General features: G+C 39.9%; 1 protein-coding gene across 1 annotated transcript in view; it reads right to left on the bottom strand.

Annotated features, from left to right (window-relative positions):
- LOC132207947 (ral guanine nucleotide dissociation stimulator-like 1) overlaps positions 1–19,483 on the bottom strand; it is a 31,090-nt gene that overhangs the window by 3,426 nt on the left and 8,181 nt on the right. The window contains exons 5-13 of the mRNA XM_059643753.1: positions 18,170–18,247; positions 16,117–16,203; positions 15,383–15,460; positions 10,062–10,255; positions 9,304–9,431; positions 6,951–7,166; positions 4,829–4,932; positions 3,962–4,040; positions 1,215–1,268 (exon numbers count right to left, since the gene is read on the bottom strand). Coding sequence (XP_059499736.1) covers positions 1,215–1,268; positions 3,962–4,040; positions 4,829–4,932; positions 6,951–7,166; positions 9,304–9,431; positions 10,062–10,255; positions 15,383–15,460; positions 16,117–16,203; positions 18,170–18,247 — 1,018 coding nt within the window. The remainder of the gene's footprint in view (positions 1–1,214; positions 1,269–3,961; positions 4,041–4,828; positions 4,933–6,950; positions 7,167–9,303; positions 9,432–10,061; positions 10,256–15,382; positions 15,461–16,116; positions 16,204–18,169; positions 18,248–19,483) is intronic.

The following is a 19,483-nucleotide window of genomic DNA, read 5'->3' as shown; positions in this document are numbered from 1 at the left end:
TCCAAACAGGTGCACTCCCTCAATTTCTGACATCCCATGACGAAATGATGTCTCTCATCTAAAGGAAAATACTAATATGGAGAGATTGTTTATCCAGTGTCTTCAATAATGAAATAGCTTCCATGACACTGAGATTAATTGAACAACATCTTCACTCACATAACGCCTAGCATATCCTGTGCGTGGCTGTGACTGTTCAAAGGTAAATTGTAGCACATTAGCAGCGCAAAAGCAGGCTATTTGACTGAACTGCTCCATGCTGATCTATACACCTCTCCCACCTTGCTTCAAACTCTAAATATGCCGCTGTGTCCTTTCTGACATCTAACTTTCTCTCAAATACATCTGTGCTCATCCTCTCAACGAGTCCTGGTAGCAGCAGCTTCTGCATTCTGGCTGCTCTGAGTAACAAAGCATCTCCTTAATTCTTTATTGGATTTATTAGTGACCATATACATTTAGGATGCTGTTGGGGACTCCCCCTACACCCCCATCAAGCAAATAAAGCAGCACAAGATTGAAAAGCATGCTTTTCCCCTTTCATACAATTCCAAACATTTTGTACAGTGCAATTTTCAGTACTAACTTTTTGTCTCTTGTCAAAGTTGATCAAGCCATTCTGTAAGAGATAGACAAGGACAAAGAAAATTAATTCAAATGTACAAAGGTCAAACAGTACAACAAGATCATGAAATTTAAAAGATCAGAAGTGAAATACAAGCTCTGTAAACTTGGTTCCATTTTAGTATATCGTCAAAGGCCAATCACAAATGATCTGTCATACCACCAGGTCATATCTTGGACACTACATAGAGCCCTTTGCTCCAGTCAAGTAGGTCAGTACCAAGCTGAAGACATTCTCAGCTGTTCAACTGCTCAATACGCAGTGACATCCAGGTAACCAATTTACCTGTACAGAATAAAAATGATGTGCAATTTATCCAACCTTTTGAAAAACTAAACCCATATTCAATTAACTGCAAAGTGATTTGCATGTTCCTTTGTTTACAAATTGTTTGATTCACAGCACAAAGCATCAAATTATTCTGATTGGGATTATTAATCAAACTCATTCATTTTTTTTATTGCTTTGATTCTCATCTACAAGCAGCTTGCAATGAAACCATAATAATAGCGCTCATCAGCAAATAAGGAATCCAAATCTTGTAAGAGAGACTTACTGAATGGTAATTCGGGAAAGCCGAATCCAGTGCTGAAAATTCTGTGAAGAAAGTTCCCAGGTACGGCACAATTCCCTGAACGATATCCTAGAAAAAGAGAGGTGAATTTGTTTAATCCATTGTGAACTCATTGTCCTATTTCTCAAAATTACTACTCCATGTCTTATTTATTCCCTTGATCATACAACTAAATCTATTTAGAATCAAAATTTAGGACTCAAAATTTTAGACAGTTATACAGTGGAATGCAACGTTAGATCTATAAAGGCCAGGCAAGTTCAACGTTTGATCCCTCATCTGTGAACTGGAAACCAAACTCAATATTTGTGTAACCTCATCATTTGGAGATTGGAAATTTTCTATGTAACGTGCAATTTCGCTTGAAGATAAAAACAATTTACCTCACCAGATCTCCAAAACTTTGTCTCAACAAGTTTAAACGTCATTTTTTTCTAAACTCAAGAATACAATTCTTCTCAAGGTCTTTTCATTAGACACCTCTCTTACCCGAAGAAATAATTTAATGGTCTCAGATGGTGGGTTGGTTCAGAACCTAAGAGCCTAGGAGATACATCGAATTGGCAAATTGGAGCCAAAATTGGGTTTGCGGCAGGAAGTAAATGTGATTTTTGAAGGGCTTTTCAGCAACTTGATGCTTTCATCCAGCAGCATACCACAGGGTACAGTAATAGTTCTTACTGTGCGTACATTAATGTTGAAGACACGAAAGCTCCAAGTATGAACAGCCGATTCACAGATGACACAAGAATTGGACGGTTGTGAACAGCAAAAAGCCTTAGTCTCTCGGGTTACGCATATGGGCTGGTTAGAAGGCCTGAACAGAGGCAAATAGAATTCAATCCAGAAAAGTGTGAGGTGAAGCATTTTGGGGGTCTAATAGGTCAGGAGAATATATGTTCAATGAGATAATAAGGTGTGGAGCTGGATGAACACAGCAGGCCAGGCAGCTTCAGAGGAGCAGGAAAGTTGATGTTTTGGGTCTGGATGACAGAGGATCAAAAGGACTTTGGTGTGTGCATGAACATATTCTTGAAGGCAGGAGGACCTGTGGATAAGTTGGTAAAATATTGGATACTTGCCTGAATATAACAGCAATGGGGTAATGATGGAACTGTAAATAACATTAGTTGAGCCACAGCTGGAACAATGTGTGCCTCAAAACTAAGGCATTTTGCTACTTACTACCGTTCCAATTCTTGTGTCATCTGTGAACCTGCTGTTCACACTTGGAGCTTTTGTGTCTTGAACATTAATGTACTCACAGCAAGAACTATTGCGGTGCCCTGCACCACTGCCAAAGCACATTTGTGTAAGATGCTGAAAGATTAGCAAACCATGCACTGTAATTCACTGCATAATCTGGGAGAAAGCTTTATGGAAGTTATACAACTGTCCAATCATGAACTCACATTTTCCCCTGTATACTTACAGAATTTTGCACCACAAAAACAATCATCATGCAGAGCACACATTTTTGATTATAAAAGCAAACCTACTTTTAGATTCAATCTAGATCAGAAAAATATGTTGAAATTCTGTACAGTGCACCAATCACAACACACAATAAACAAAGTGTGACAGCAGGGCAGTAGAAATTCTGGGGCAAACATCTGGAAAGCAATGTAAAAAGATAGTTCACTGCAACTAGAACATTGAGCAGTTTGAAAAATGGAGTGTCTGTCAAACTGACAACATGCTAGCATGATTACTGCATTTCTCCCTCTTCAAATACCAGCTTGAAAGTGTTTCAATTCCAACTAAGAATGATTTAGAGAATAAGAAAACGTTGACTATTTTCTGAGCTGGACAACTAGTTTGGTAAAGTGGCACCAAAATATTTATATCTGACCAATTATTCTGTTATTTTGTCAAATTCAGGAGCAAAATGAGTGGACAAAGAGCATGATAAAAGGAGTGAGGAGGAATGGCTAGAAACTTGTCAGTTTTCGTCCAAGCTAGTTGAAACTAGATAGTTGATGTCTGAAATACTGAACAAAGAGATATGAATATCTCTCCATTCCTACGCAGCAAATAGTTCTGACTGCAGAGAACAAGAAAAGGAAGACATGGTAATTGAGTAAAAACACTTATGAGAACCAGTTAAATCTCTTAATGTTTTGCCTTGGCTTTTATTAATTACAAGGCCCTTGAGGTGTACAAAGCAAAAGAAAAAGAAATTGGCACATATCGCACTTTAGACATTGCTTCAGTTCAAATTTCCAAGATAATGAACACTGAGAAAGATAATCTATGAAGGCTGCATCACTGCATCATAGACATTGCTTCAGTTCAAATTTCCAAGATCATGAACACTGAGAAAGGTAATCTATGAAGGCTGCATCACTGCATCATATACATTGCTTCAGTTCAAATTTCCAAGATAATGAACACTGAGAAAGATAATCTATGAAGGCTGCATTACTGCATCATAGACATTGCTTCAGTTCAAATTTCCAAGATAATGAACGCTGAGAAAGATAATCTATGAAGGCTGCATCACTGCAGTATAACCAAATTAGATGTCGATTAAAATGTTAACTGCAATATCATCAGCAATTATAAGAATCATGACAAAACAATCTTGGAAGACTTGAGCCAAGCCAGACCACCTGGACTGCAATACATATACTCCTGTTGCAGTATTGATTGACAGAATCTGTATGCATTCAGTCACCAACTGAGTTCATTGCAGATATTTTACTAGAAACTATTGATCATGCCCTGAATATAGTCACACTGGGCCAAGTGCAACACCTTACCTCCATTAGCAGCTCTCTACTCGCTACAAAGTTATCTTCTTCATTGTTTGAAAGGTCTTCAAATGTTGTCTTACTGCTCCTAGTCAAGAGAATGAGACAAATTACTCTTGACAGAATAGAGTCAAGATAACAAACAGCTGATACGGAATCTGACAAATAAGCAAGTAATACAGAGAGTGAACGGCAGTGAAGCATTTTTACAATAAGTATAGTTATTTTAACCCAATTGTTCAGAAATGTTTTGGCAATCTCTGGGGCAGGTAGAACTTGAACCCTGATTGTTGAAACCCAGGGATGGGGATACTGCCATTGTGCTGCAAAAGCTCTTGAGTGCAGTCGTTTTGGTGAATCTCATTGCAGCAAGAGAGATTTCATTCCCAAGCTGCCTACAAAAACACAACCATGATCAAATGGTCTGAGGCACACGAACATAAACTACAGGTGTGCACTTCAAAGTGTTATAGAGTGCTTTCTTGGGAGATTAAAATAATTGTTGTCTTTGTATTTTAGCATCCCACACAAACCTCCGGCTTATATCACCCCATCACAGCATATCCACAGGAAACTGTGTTACGTTACATCCAACAGCAGATCAGTTTTGGAACACGATAGTTAAATATTTCAAGTTGCCAAACAGTTTTCTTTTTCCAATTAAACAAATTAACTCTTCGCTCCTTTGTGAAAGGATGAAAGATTCTGCCAATTAACCAATTGTTAGGATTGCACTGTAGTGCCTCTGGTAATCCTGTTAATGCACCGAGCGTGTGAAGATCACTTGTGCAAGTAAACCTGGAGGTCAAACCTGCAATTTCCTACCTCATACTTATTAAATAAAAATTACATGGCTCTTTCTGAACAATGACTTACTTTGACACGGCTGCCCAAGTCTTCTTCAAATTGAACACACTATTTGATTGCAATGCAGTGGTAATAGCATGCACTGACGAGAAATTCTGCAAAATCCTACATTCCTGTCAGAGAAAAAAAGCCGTGAGTTCTGTGGAAAAAGCAGTGACTCCCCATTACCCAACACCTCAGACTTTTTAAAAAGGTTCTATCAGAAAAATGTTAGCTGAGAAAATAACAGCATTAACAAACAAACTTTTTGAGGGAAAGAATTCCATGATTCTTGGCAACTCAAACCTTGATATTCGTTTTGTATCCCTCTGAGACAACCTCTTCAGTTCCCTTGCTGCCAGCCTGTGACTGGTTAGATATGATTACTGACACCAAAGGAGAGCTTAAAATGAGTAGGATTGAGACATGGACATCTGAGTGGTAGAAGTCGCGAAGGTAGGGGGTGGAGGCGGGGTAATCATCTTTGTTATATCCATCACATTTAGCTCATAAATGAATGATAGGTTGTATTATCTGACAGAATAGGAGGGCAGGACCAGTCACGTGAGATACTCATTCGAGGGAAAACAGACAAATCAGGAAATTGGGTCTACTTTTATGAATCACTACGTTATTGATACTGAGTTAACTAATCTTACCTAGATTAGCAGCTGAATGTCCTTCATCTGTTTCCACCACCCCCCCAACCTGTTGGAGGTAGGGAGAAAACTGGATCAAATCAAACCTCCCAAATGTGTACTTTGGGGTGTGGTGGAGATGAGGAGGAAGCCTGCGAGTGTTTGTTATCAGGTCTCAAAGCCAATTCTGCTTGGGGAGGAAGGCCAGGGAGGGGCAGGGTGATCACACCATTTGGGATTTCTTTAGAGGTGCGTCAATTGGCATAATCATAAGAGCCTTATCTGATTAAGGCCAGCAGGTAGGTTCTCCAGCCCATAGTCTTCCGGCTTCAGGGAAATAAAGCTGCTGCAGTAAAATGGAAGTAATGGAGGGCACTTCAACATGGAAGCCACTCCTTGTCAACTATTGTAAAAACTCAAAATCAGAACTAGAAAAGTCAGCCAAGTGATCAAAGTAAGGTGGTGATTCCTCTTCAGAATAGCCTTTGATAACACCAGTGTATATGTCAGCAACTCCTTCATCCATGTCTACTACTGGGAGTCAGCCTACATTCGGTTGAACTGCTCCATGTTGTGAAACTGGAGACAGACTTTCAAATCCCCATCAAGGTCCCATTAATGCCTCAAGACTCTTAACGAGTCAAAACTGATGCAGGCAGTGTTGCCAAGACCCAAACCAGACTTCTCTAAATTAGCTGGCAACAGAATTATTGTGAACTTTCATTCCAAACCTTACGAATGAATGAATATTTTGTTGTCACGTGTATACGGGAAAATACATTGAAAGTACAATTTTGTTGCAAAATCCAGTGCAATTTTGGATTATAAAATCAGTAAGAATCAATTACTTCCTTTACTTAATTAGTTAATTACTCGGTTCCTATCCTGATCCTTTCCAAATGTACGAGTGGGCATGCCACATGTTGGCGACAAGTACAAACCTGGTATCAGATCTGACAGCCCTTCCTCACTCTTTTCCCGATTGCTGACTAACATGCTGAGACAAATTCCTTTGGCAAACACATAGGAAACAGACAACCAGGCAAGTTACTGAAGTGCCGTCATGTAGGCATACAGAATGCAGAACATTGGGAATAAAATGTACACTGTTTCATAAACTGATTACGGCTTGGAAGGGAGGCAAATAACACTATGTAATGCCCAATAACTAACTTCGTTTTTGAAGGGCCAGTAAAAATCTGAAATCAGTTTGCCTTTTTTATCCACATAAATATTTTTGATTAGAAAAAAATACATTAATATTTCAATGCAACTGTAAACTGAGGCAAGAGCTATTAGCAGCCAGCACTACAGAAATTATGAATGCTAGGATTTTCCATGAAGCATTCAACTCTTATTCAGAAAAGTATTCTGCTCACCAATTCAAGAGGCTTTCAAACCTTGGACATATCAACACATAGTGTTAATGGCTTGCTCTCTTCCACCATGGTTGTTTCATGCACTGTGGACTTTAACATGTCACAAAGGCTAAAAACCAATAAAGAATAGTGTACCTGGGCAACATCAATCCATTTCTCAATGATTTTAGCCGTCTGCCATGGTTTCAACTGTTGGCGTCTTAATATGGTGCTGGTGACACATTTTGTAACATTATTGAACTGTGTCATGGTGGCCTGGACGGTTGATACCAGATGCTGTTTTTCTTCCTTCCCTCGTTGAGACCAGATGGACCCTAAACATTGGCTGGGCACAAGTTTCCGAAAAAGATCCTGATCAAAAATAAAAAGGAAACAAAGGTTAAAGGTGTCAGTCGTGCCATGTTTTAAGCAATGAACGACAAACAAGATTTGTCCATCCATGGGTACATTCGTCCTGCTAGTTTGCAATTGTACATTAAAACTGCATGCTATATTGTCAACGACTGGCTAGAAAATACTCACATTGATGCACAAGGGCACATTGGCTATTCAGACAGATCAAAACCCTCGAATTTTCAGTCATCTGCTTCCTATTTGTAGGTTAGATTTAAAATCACTGGTTATCTCCACCCAACTCCGACTGTTGGCTCCACGCACACCATCAATGCATGGCTCTGCTGGCAATAGTCACTGCTACAGATGCTCAGCCCTGGTGGCCCACAGGCTAGACAGGCTGGGCATCAGTATAGCGGCCCTGCATCATGTCTACTTCTCGCACCAAGGCAGGTTGACAGAACACAATGGCAGCCTGGCCCTCTGTTGGTTCAACAGGCCTCAATGTCAACACTTCACCACTGTTGGTTTCATGCTGAACACAAATATTGCCAAACGTCCAAGCTTGTCAACTGGTCATTCAGATTACATTGTGTCCTTCTGTCTCCCTCTTCAAGATGAGCAACTCCCATCAACAATTATGCTCCGACAGTGAAAGTTAACACAACCGGCAAATAGCTCCTTCGGATCCCCGTAAACTCATTCAGAATGGAGAAATTTGTCAGTTTCGTCACTTTCAAAGCCAGAGTTGGCTGTGACAGGCTGCAGTAGAAAGGAGTGCTCAGAAACCATCGAGAGGGAAACTGTTGCATGTTTATGCAAGCATGGTGGGCTCTCACTTTTAACAGTCTGATCACGTCACAATGATGTCAGCGATCATTTCCGGCAAGGAATAGCTTAGGCTAACCCTGCTGCCTCGACAGTAAACTACATAATAAAACTCCTGCTGTTTAACATTTCAGCCCCCTGGCTCTGCATGGTAAAGAAAAAAACTAGCAATGAGGATCAAAAAAACCGCTTTAATATTCACCAGGTAAAACCACTGATTTGACAAAGACTCACAACCCTCACTGCAGATCTCGATGGTTCAACAAAAGAAAAGCAGCTACATTCCTCAACAGACACCCAGCTAGGTTGCTTCCCACCAAAAATGGCTGTTGTCATCAATATGTCACATGATTAGACTCTAAGTGCCAGTCGGTGTATACATACACATATGCAACAGAGACTGCAGTCAAAACAGACAGTTACCTTTGGAACTCTGTGCAGAAAAGCAGCTGCCCCTTAACAAACTGAGATAACAAAGTGTGGAGCTGGAGGAACACAGCAGGCCAAGCAGCATCTTCGGAGCAACTGTGCTCACCCAGCTCTGCACTTTGTTATCTCGGGTTCTTCTGCATCTGCAGTTCCCATTATCTCTTATCCCATAACCAAAACCTACTTTTGACAAACTGGTCACTTCCAGATGAGATTGCTGCACCCCTGTTCTGAACATGAACATATGCTTAGGATTTTTGAGACCTAGAGGACTACTTACATTCTAGAGTCACACCCAATGCTGTCATACAGACCACTAAACTTTCACTTCAAGCCTAAGCCTATGACCAGACTTTGACATAACTCAAATTTTGATTCAGCAACCAAGAGTCTCATTTTGTAGAGGTAGGCATCAAGCCACCTTGGAGACTAGACTGGAATACCCCGTGGCTGATCCCACTCCAGAAGATTCTGGGAAAACAACAAAATTGCCATCCTGGATACTACAAACAAAATCAGTGGACTCTTGAAGAAACAGTGACTGTTATGATGAAACAATTAAACTTTTACCCTGAAATACTATTCATTTTGTAAAGTTTCAACACTAAGTTACAAAGGATTTTCAGTGCTCTCTCGGGTCACTTATTTCACATGGCGTTCATTCAAAACAAATGACAAGTGCTGAAGTTTTAGTTGGCAGGTATTTCAAGCGAGATACTGAAGTCACACGTCAAACAACACATTTTAACATCTTGGAAGACTGCATTTTGAAGGGAATTCAGTTATAATGACTGGTGGAGCAGTAATAGCATTAAACAATACAGAGAGATTCAGATGCCGACTGCTGACTGAAACATCTTATTCAGAATGACTGGCCGCCAGACTCCTGTTTACTCACAGCATCCATAAAAGTCAGCTGCTCTGCAATGAAGCGTGATGGGTAGGACAGGAGCTTTTCGTCAACTTGTTCGATGGTTTGGTCGTGTTCTTCTCCCACATAGAATCTGACTCTTCTACGGTAGCCTTCTGTGCAAGTGAAGATAGACATGTATTTTGTGCCCAAAGTTCACATTGCTCTAAAATATCTCACGAACTTGTGACTAGAAATTGTGCATTGGTTTCCAATAGTTATCTAATATTCATACTTCTAAATCTAGATTTGGTGAAAGTAATATGATATTGCACTGAAATCCTCTTGTTGGGAGCATCTCAATTGCAAAAGAACTTGTATTTAATGACAGATTCCCATCCCTATTTCTGGCTTTAGGAAATATTCTGAATCACAATCTATTGTTTCACAATAACTTGCAAAATTATTACGTCAGATTATAAAATAAAATGTCATTGACGAAAACATTTCAAAAGGAAATTGTCCAGAAAGTCGCATTACATGCTGCTGGGTCTTATCGGACCATATGAGAGTATCAATTCTATGCAGAATTTGGTCTTGTACATCATGCAATTAGTACAGGGGTAAGCACTCAGCAATAATTTTAATTCACTTCGTTTATCCAAAAATTTGCAAGTAATTTTGAAGCTTGTCAAAGGAAACCAAAATGAACTAAATCCTGAGACAGAGGGGCAAGCCGCACACAAACTTGTAGGGAGGCACCCTGAATTAAAACCACATTTTTGCAACATAATTGTAAATCTTACTAAACATCTCTTTCTCCGCTGTTTCCTCCGCCAAAAACCGACTCAGGAGTTTCTGGGCCCGATGTTCAGCATCTGACCCTGGCACTGTCTGGTTCAAGTAGGAAAGTACCTTCCGGAGACAAGAGTAAGTTGGAACTTGACGAAAGTCTTCGGCAGACTCCTCCAGCCAGATTTCGAGAATTTCAGGAATAGCACTGGAAATAAAGTCAGAGTTAACAACTGTTCATCGGGGAAGCAAAACATGTGGGGGAGAAAAAGCTTCTAATTCTACAAATGTCAATGCAATAGATTAAAGTTGGAATATGGGGTCATCGTGCTCACACAGGAGATGAGCTGCCATCTTGAACTGCTGCAGTGCACATGGCAATGGTGATCCTGCTGTGCCATCAGAGGGGGGCTGTGTGGCACTTTGACCCAATGATGAAGAAATGACTGTCCAAGTTAGAATTACGCTGGCCATGGATGGAAACTGCAAGTTGGCCATGTTTCCAAGTTTTCTTCTTTGTAGATTGCACAGGTAAGCTTAAGGCTCACGTATAAAGTGATTTCACATGTGTCTGAGGTTACTTATTACACCAGCAGGACCTCTTCGTGTTTAGAGTTTACTAGTAAAGAGAAAGTGAGCTTTAACAAAAAATCTTCTTTATAAAAGTCAAATGGGACAAATCAGATGAACAAAGAAAAACACAAGGATAATGATGATTTGTTTGCGTTTGTTCTGGGAGTTGCATTGCCAGTACTTGGATACCTCGGTAACATGGATAAATTGGGTCTAGTTGCAGGTGAATAATGAAATACTCCAACATAGTCAGCTTTCAATTCACTTATTTTAACTGTCTGGCTAATACTGAGAGGCCACGTAGCATTATTTCACAGGTAAATCAATGGTTACTTTTTTGCAACAAGACATCAGCTGCACAGAGAAGTCATCACATCACTGAAATCGAACCCTTTGCACAGAAAAACTCCCCAGGGCACTTCACAGCAGATTAACCAGACAAAAACCGACAAAGGAGGAGATATTCAAACAGGTGACTAAATATTTGGTCATAGTGACTTTTCATGAGTTTCTTAAAGGCGAGAGATGGTGATGTCTAGAAGAAGGAACTATATATCTGCAGGAAGTAGCACTAACGGTGGTGGGCTGATGAAAAAAATCAAGTAGTACACAGCACACTGGACGTGGCAGAACAGAAAAGTTCCAGGCAAAGTTTGGGACCTAAAATAATTCCAGACTAAAGCAAAATAAGAACATGAAAGGATGTGAACACAAGAATTGAAAGTTTTTTCGAAAAAAAATCTAAAGTTCAGACATTGGTCAACCAAGAGACAACGTGGGCCAGCAAACATCAGAATGATGAGTCTTGTTGTGAATTAGGAGATGGACTGAGTTGCAGCTATGGTCTATAATGCAGTAGGTAGGAGAAAACTTTGACTTTCCAAAGACTCCAAAAAGTAAACATTTGTTTGATTAGCATCGCCAATTTACATGGAACATTTTACGCTGAAAGTGCTGTTCTAGTTTTTAATTTGGAATTTCTTTATCTGCAGCCCTACACTGAAACCGATGATCACCTATTTGAGCCCGTTCATAATAGATCATGACAGCACAGAAATTACATGGTGTGAAACATTACACACAGACATTGGGGCTTGATTCAGACTTCACCAGCTCCATTCCTGTTAAACAGTGGTTGGTGTAGGAAGTGCTAGGCAGCCACAGTGCCATATGCAGCAATAGCCTCTTGTTGTTTGAGAAAGATATACGACTTAGAAATAGTTCACACTGGAGGGGCTATTTTGACTTCATCTGCTTTCAGATCAGTTGGCATAGGTTGTACTCTTTTGCAATGATTCAAAAACACAGCTGGCCCATACTGGTAAGGTGCTGTATGATATTAACTAGTGAACATGGCAAATTTTGAAATGAAGTGACTCATTTTGGAAATGTCAAGAGATTGTTTTTCAGTGAGGTCAGAAGAATCATGAAAAGCTTGATAAAAGGTGAAGTTTTTCATCAGCTTTTTACAAAATGGAGAAAAGCATACTGTGCATTTCAGATTTTCGAGTCTCAACAGCTGAAACCATGGCTGGTAACAACAGGACAAACATAATCTGGGATAGGCAAAAAAGTGAAACTGGACAGGAAAAAAGAGAAACGTCCGAAGCGGACACAAGGAAATTGCAGAGATGGAGGGACAAGGCTGTGGAAATGTTATTTGTTATGTTACCTCTCGGAAACAGTGACTAACTGAAACACACTGGAAACATGACCTAAGGAAGTTGCCTGGGCTCATTTGGTCCTGAATCATTCAGAAATGCCTAGGTCACATTACAAACACTCGAACAGTAACCCTCCAAAAATATATATAAAGAAAAATCAATTCAAAAGATCACAAAACCAAAAAATTCCATTTCCTACTGAAAGCCTTCATGGCTGGGAAATAAGTTGCTGAGCTAAAGAGCCTCTACCCTGCTGACAATATGGTAGAACTTAATTAGTACTGTGCTGAGTCCAAAATTTGACCCAAAACACTTTTCTGTCGTCCCACTAGAATTAAAGTCTCTGTTTCCAATAGATTCATTAACAAGTTACTACATCCCCACCGAGTAATCTGAAACCTTTAATCAGCTGCAGTGTACAACATCATTTCATTTAATTACTCATTATCAGCCTTCCACCATCTAAAAGGATCATTTCCTAAAGCGAGCACAACATAATCTTAGATTCCAATGGCACTGGAGAGAAGTGTATTCTTAAAGTATTAGAGCGTTCCAGAATTGAAATAATTATGTACGGGTGCACTTTTGTCTTTCTTTTCAATTCTGGCCACTTGCGCATCTGAGATTAATTGTTTCACCGATGACAACTTCACTGGATAGATTCCTGCCTCTTCTGCCCTCACTCAAGATGTTCCTTTAAAACCATGCTTTTACTCAACCCCTCAATATCTGTGTTTTCTTCAATGTCAAACTGACAGGTTGTAAGCTACTATTCTGTAGAAAAAGAACTCAACCCAAAAAACTTGAATTTAAAAGGAGATTAACATACCAAAAAACATACCAAACCAGCACATTACTTTCATGAGGATTACACTGTCCTCAATCGGGGATCAGGATAATTTAGGTTCCTTTATACACTTCATCCCTATATGTCTCTTGAGACATTGGCACAGGAATATTGTGAAATTAATCAGGACCAATTTGGTATCCACAATTAGCTGTGTTCATCCAGACATGAATAGCTAGGTGTTGGAGAAAAATGTCCGGATAACCACCAAGCCCTATGGCTTAGATTTCTAAAACTTTGTTTCATTTACCCAAAAAGACAACTGGGTGGGTTAGAGTGAATAGCAATGCACAAGGCATCCCAACTGTGTTCTGAGTTAGTAGGTACTGCTGATGCTGCAGTCTGAGATAACAAGGTGTGGAGCTGGATGAACACAGCAGGCTAGCAGACTAGGGGCTCAGGAAAGCTGGCATTTCAGGTCTGGACCGATCTTCAGAAAATTTCTGGTGGAGGGCCCAGACCCGAAACATCAGTTTTTCTGCTCCTCTGATGCTGCCTGGCCAACTGTGTCCTATTTGTTTGATTAACGAGAGGGATTTTTCCTTTGCTGCATTTTTCATAAATTGTTTGAGCTTTATTTCGAACTTCAGTGCAGCCCAGTTGTGAACGCTTGCTATTGCATCTGAAGTAAAAATATTCCATGAAAATCCTCACTCCCTCAAATTGACCATTTTTCTCAATGCAATACTGCAAAAATTTGCCTTTGTATTTGCTCACAAGTAATTTTTCTGTGCTTGGCCCTTCAGGCATTGGCTTTCTTGATTGTAAAAACGACAAACAATATCAACTCAAGAAAACAAAATAAATGAGTAAGCAAACCATGTACAAAAGAAAATAAATCACTGTATATATAAAGGTAAGAATCTCAAACTTTAAAGTCCCCAAGTCCAGTCCAGCACTCAAATCTATTGGATAAATGTTCTTTTGTCTTAATCAAAAAGCACAGAGTTTAATCGAATGGCCAGACAAAGAAGAATAATCCCATCTTTAACCCCATGCAGCCAAAGTGTCATGCAGGGCAGCATGGTGGCTCAGCGGTTAGCACTGCCACCTCACAGCTCCAGGGTCCCGGGTTTGATTCCAGCCTTGGGTGACTGTCTGTGAGGAGTTTGCACATTCTCCCCATGTCTGAGTGAGTTTCCTCCAAGTGATCCAGTTTCCTCCCACAGTCCAAAGATGTGCAGGCTGGGCGGATCAGCCGTGTGCTAAATTGCCCTTCGTGTTCGGGGAATGGGTCTGAGTGGGATGCTTCAAGGGACAGTGTGGACCTGTTGGGCCGAAGGGCCTGTTTACACATTGTAGGTAATCTAATCTTATTCAGAGCAGTAAAACAACCTCAGCAATCTGGTACAGCTCAAAAATAACTAGAATTCCAGCTAGAGATGCATTTGTGCGATGCTTTCTACAGTCAAATATCTTTGAAAGCACTTAGTTTACAAACTTCAAACATGAAAAATCATTTCACAAGATCATTTGGATTTCATAGATTCAGGAAGTATTAATTCAAGATCGATTATGTGCAAAATGTACAACAGCAGCACGGAGTGGGAGGTCTACCAAAGTCAGGACACCACAAACAAACCACTTGCCAAGTATCTGACTGCTCTAGATAGCGGTATCATTCGGTTTCAACTATTCACAGGAAGTTTGCAGGATAACTTCTAATAAAGTGGTGTGAAGAGGAAAACCATTCCTGCAATAATGCATCATTATCACAAACTAGACTAATGACAATCTGAGATAAACAACCCCAAAAGCGTGATCATGTAGGACAAACAATTCCAAAAGACAAAGAATTTTGGATGATTTACACTGAAAAATATAAACAAGCCAATCTCTGGGAATAATGCAATCATTGGACATGCAAGACAAGCAGCTTCTTTAATGCAAAAACAGAGTTAACATTTTGGGTCCAGCGACCCTCCCTCAGAACTGGAAGGGTCACCCGGACCTGAAACATTAACTCCATTCTTACCTTCACAGATGTTGCCAGAAATGCTGAGCTTTTCCAACAACTTTGTTTTTGTCCCTGAATTGCAGTGTCCGTGATTCTTTCAGTTATTATTTAGCTTCTTGAATGTGATTGTTATGGGTTGGAGTGCCGTTTGCCATCCTGTTCTGGGTGCCTCATATCTTCATGACAAAGGCTCTACATTATTTTACAGGTCTTTCTGGCTCTCCAGCAATTCTTCTCACATTCTTAAATTTCACATTGAAAATACAATTTCACTACATGTCAAATCAAACTTACATTTTCATTAGTGTTTCCTTTTCTGCAGGACTGAAATTATATTCTTCTAGAAAGCTTGATCTGTTGAAGTCTATGCTTCTGCAATTGATCATAAACCACAAAAGAAAAAGCAAATTAAAATGGTGTTTGGGTCTACAATTGCTTGCCAGCCGTAAAATAAGAAATGAAGTCTCAAAATTCAGCATCCTAAGCCGTGATCAGCTAACTTTATGAAACAAGGTCACACTCTAAATGTAAAACTGCATAAAATAGTGAATACCTTCTTTAAATTTCCTCAGGAAGTTTACCAGAAATGCCCTTGAGGGCCAAAGCAGCTCACCAGCAGTGGTGGTGGCTGGTGGTAACAGGGGAAAGGAGCAGGTGCAAGGAGTGAAGCCACTTCTTCAATAGCTTACATTTGCTACTAGTCCAGAAATTTCAGTCTGAGATAAACTCAACACCTTCACACGCAACTGCTGCTTGTGCTTTGTATTGCTTGTTCCTCAGAATTAGGGAGAGAATATGCAAAGAACTCAGAAGCTGTTTCTTCATCGATGTGCCATGATCTGGAATGATATCCGAGTTTTTGTTTCTGTGGTATGTCTTACAGAGTCATACAGCATGGAAACATCTCTGCCTTCATGAAGAGATTTCTGATAATTCAACCTATGGCCACCAGCTCTCCAGCCATTCCCTTTACACACTACTGTATTGCAAATGAAGCATAACATGGTCACATTTTGGATCAAACTCACTTCTTGACTGTCGCTCCCTTCTCCGGTGAACTTAAATTCTGAATTTCATCAGAATTCGGACAGTGTTTGGACTCAACACTTTCACAGCTGCAATTGAACATCAAGAACAATTTAAAACACCTCAAGCAAACCCTTTCATCTTCAGTTAAATCCATTAAAATACCCATGAAAATTGAAGATTCAGAATGACAAGCCTCCATCAGATGGTTTTATTAAACAGGTTACACACCAGATGGTGAAGATTTCTGAGTCAGCATAAAATGTTAGCCCATATGCTCCCCAAGTATTCTTGCTTGAGACTGGGATTACAGTTCCTGTGATGCTGTCCCGCCAATAAGATGAATCTAGTTGCTGGATTTATCCACACACTTTTGAACATAAACATAGTACATGTTGTAATCCTCCAGTCCTCTGATACCACCCCCTGTATTCAAACAGCATTAGGTTGTTGTGCAAAGTGCCACTGCAGCCTCAAGCTATTTTTTTTCTTTCTCAGTATCCTCAGTTGTCTACAATTCACTTCCTTCTGAGTTACCAACACCAGGGACAACCAGCCGTTCTAATCAAAGCAGAAATTGCTGTAAAAGCTCAGTGGCTCAAATTACTCAAAAATATTAACTCTGCCTTCTCGCCACAGATGCTGCCAGACCTGCTTAGCTTTTCCAGCAATTTCAATTTTCGTTTCAGTTTTCCAGCATCTGCAGTTGTTTAATGTTCACATTTCTAAAATGCTGCCCAACCTCAGCTCATCCTTGTCTCAACTATTTACTTTTCATCGTGAATTGGACAGCAACTTCTTCTGAATAGTATCGCAGCCAGGCCCTTACCTCTGTGAAGATTAAACAGTGATTTATGACCATTAGCCCCACTTTCGCTACCCTTTCACTGCTCACAATGGAGGATGACATTCGGATTCCCTTTTAACATTAGCTGCCAGCATCATTTAGTTCAACACTTCCCTTCTGAACTACTTATAATTAACTCGGTACACATTGGGGTCATCAATAATCCTCATCATTTGTACCATTTGCCACACTCTCCCGCTTGTGGGAACATTCTGACACTGTCACTAAACAACCTCCTGCTGTAAGACAGACTGCTGTTTCATTGCAGTTTTCCCTGAACTTGTGTTCAACCTTACTTGCTGCAAACGCCTTCTTGCTCCTTTTGAAGTTGGACCTCCTCCAAATCAAAATTATTCTGGATTGTTCCTTCCTCTTTTCTGTAGCCAAAATAAATATCTTATGATATGGTGCTTCCTGAAATGATCCATGCCTGATATTTGATCGATAGTGTGTGTATGTGTGTGCACAATAATTATAGAAGTGGTAGTGCAGATTGAAGATATCATCAGGATTCTGAACTTTAAAAATTGGAGCATTGTATGAAAAACAAATATGTTCTGACTAATCATGATTAAACAAAAACCTCCTGATTTCCCCTCAACTCTGGTATTTACCAACCACACTTCAGGAAGGGATTTGACAGGGTGCACAAAACAGTCACAAAAAATATTACCAGAGATGACAAACTAGACAGCCCTGTGGAGAGGCTGAAGGAGCTTGGGCTGCTCTTGGAGAAGACTAAGAAGTGATTTTAAAAGTGTTCAAAATTATAAGGGATTTGGTTGGAATGGATAAGAACAATCGGTTCCTTGTGACAGAAGGCTTAAGAAGAAAAGGACACTGATTTAAGATGATCAGCAAAAAGAACCAATGGTGACAAGGATTTTGTTTTTAAATAGCATCATTAGAAACTGGAAAGCTCTGCCTCATTGTGTGGTGGATGCAGCTTCAATTGAGGTCTTCAAAAGTGAGCTACAATTTTCTAAAGGAGAGGTTTCGCAGTATTACACAGTAAAAGGACTTAGGAGTGAACGTAGGCAAGTCCCTCTTTGAGAGCTGGTACAAACATTATTAAATCATTGTCTCTGGGCTATTACCATTCGATGGCAATACAACATTGCACAAACTGCTAGCTCCCCAGCTATATCCTACCGCTTTGTCATATTCTGAATAATGATTCATTTTGTCATGCATGCAATTAAACTTACTCAGCAATTATTTCGCTGGATCCTGAAGAAACACAACTTCCATTTTCCTCACCATTTGCACTGTCAACATTTCCAGAACTGCAATTGATCAAAGAGGACAAATTAAGTCATTTAGAACAGGCAAACTCATCCAGAATTAAATCCAACCCAATTCAACAACAAAAAATCACAGCCTTGAGAGATGGATTGTTTTGACTTCCACAGGATGCCCACAGGCCTTCATATTGAGGCAGTGCTGGGGTGTGGATTGGAAGAGACAGAGCAGGGCAATAAGGAGAGAAAACCACTTCTTCAGTATTTCACCCTTGTTGAAAGCCGTTTCTGGGCTATGCAAGAACTTGATACTGAAAGATAAGCAAAATTTAATCTACCATTGAAAAGCTTTGAAAGCTTTATGCTAATTCAACATTATCCCATCTCTCAAAATAAGCCAAACATTGCAGAAGCAGTGAAGCAGTTGCTTCATGTGATTGCTATTGTCTGGATTGGTGCTCACTGCACTGCCAATTGGGGTATCTTCCTGAGGCAACCCTGACATATTCCTACAGCAAATCCCAACAGTTTCCTTTCACAGTATTAGATCCCAAATACCATACAACAGGTTTAATCTGTCGTCACATCAAATTTACTTGTCAATTACTCCTTCAGTTTCCGACAAACTTAGGTTTCCACCCACCACACAGTGTGACATGTCAATATTTTCTCAGCTGCAACTGGTCACAAAACACCAAATAAATCATTTTACTTGTGCATATGATCACATTTTTAATTTCTGGCACTCTTATCAACATTGGGATTTGTGGCTGTGAGGGGGTGCCAGTGGGTAGATGAGGTGTAAAGATGTCAAATAAAGAACCTCTGCACTGGGACAGACAACAAACATCCCAAAAGAGAGGATTTAAGTTTAACTTCCTCATATCTGAAAAAGAAACTCAAGCTCTTTACAGACTATTGACAATTCAACCCTCACAAGCACAGCTTGTAACTCAAAGTTTGATTCAGAGCACTGATGTAGGAATTTGTCTTTGCTCAAATTCACTGAAGCTTAAGGTCAGATTAGTCACCATTGGCTGTTTTGCTGAAAAAAAAATCATTTTTCTATCCTGCTCCTTTAACAGTTCTGAGTTTCGTTAAAGATCTGGACAGAATAAGCTCAGGATTAATTCAAGGTCTCTGACTTGTGAAAGTGCCTGACTCCATGAATACACATGGCAAATGACCAAATTAGATAATTCAAAATGCAAATTATTCAATGGCAATATTGTATGGGAGAAATACCAAGGCTCGGACATGGGGAGCAGGTCACATTCTTAA

This window comes from Stegostoma tigrinum, unplaced genomic scaffold, assembly GCF_030684315.1.
Source record: "Stegostoma tigrinum isolate sSteTig4 unplaced genomic scaffold, sSteTig4.hap1 scaffold_218, whole genome shotgun sequence".
NCBI classification, from domain to species: domain Eukaryota; kingdom Metazoa; phylum Chordata; class Chondrichthyes; order Orectolobiformes; family Stegostomatidae; genus Stegostoma; species Stegostoma tigrinum.
This window is presented reverse-complemented; position numbering and strand designations above follow the sequence as displayed.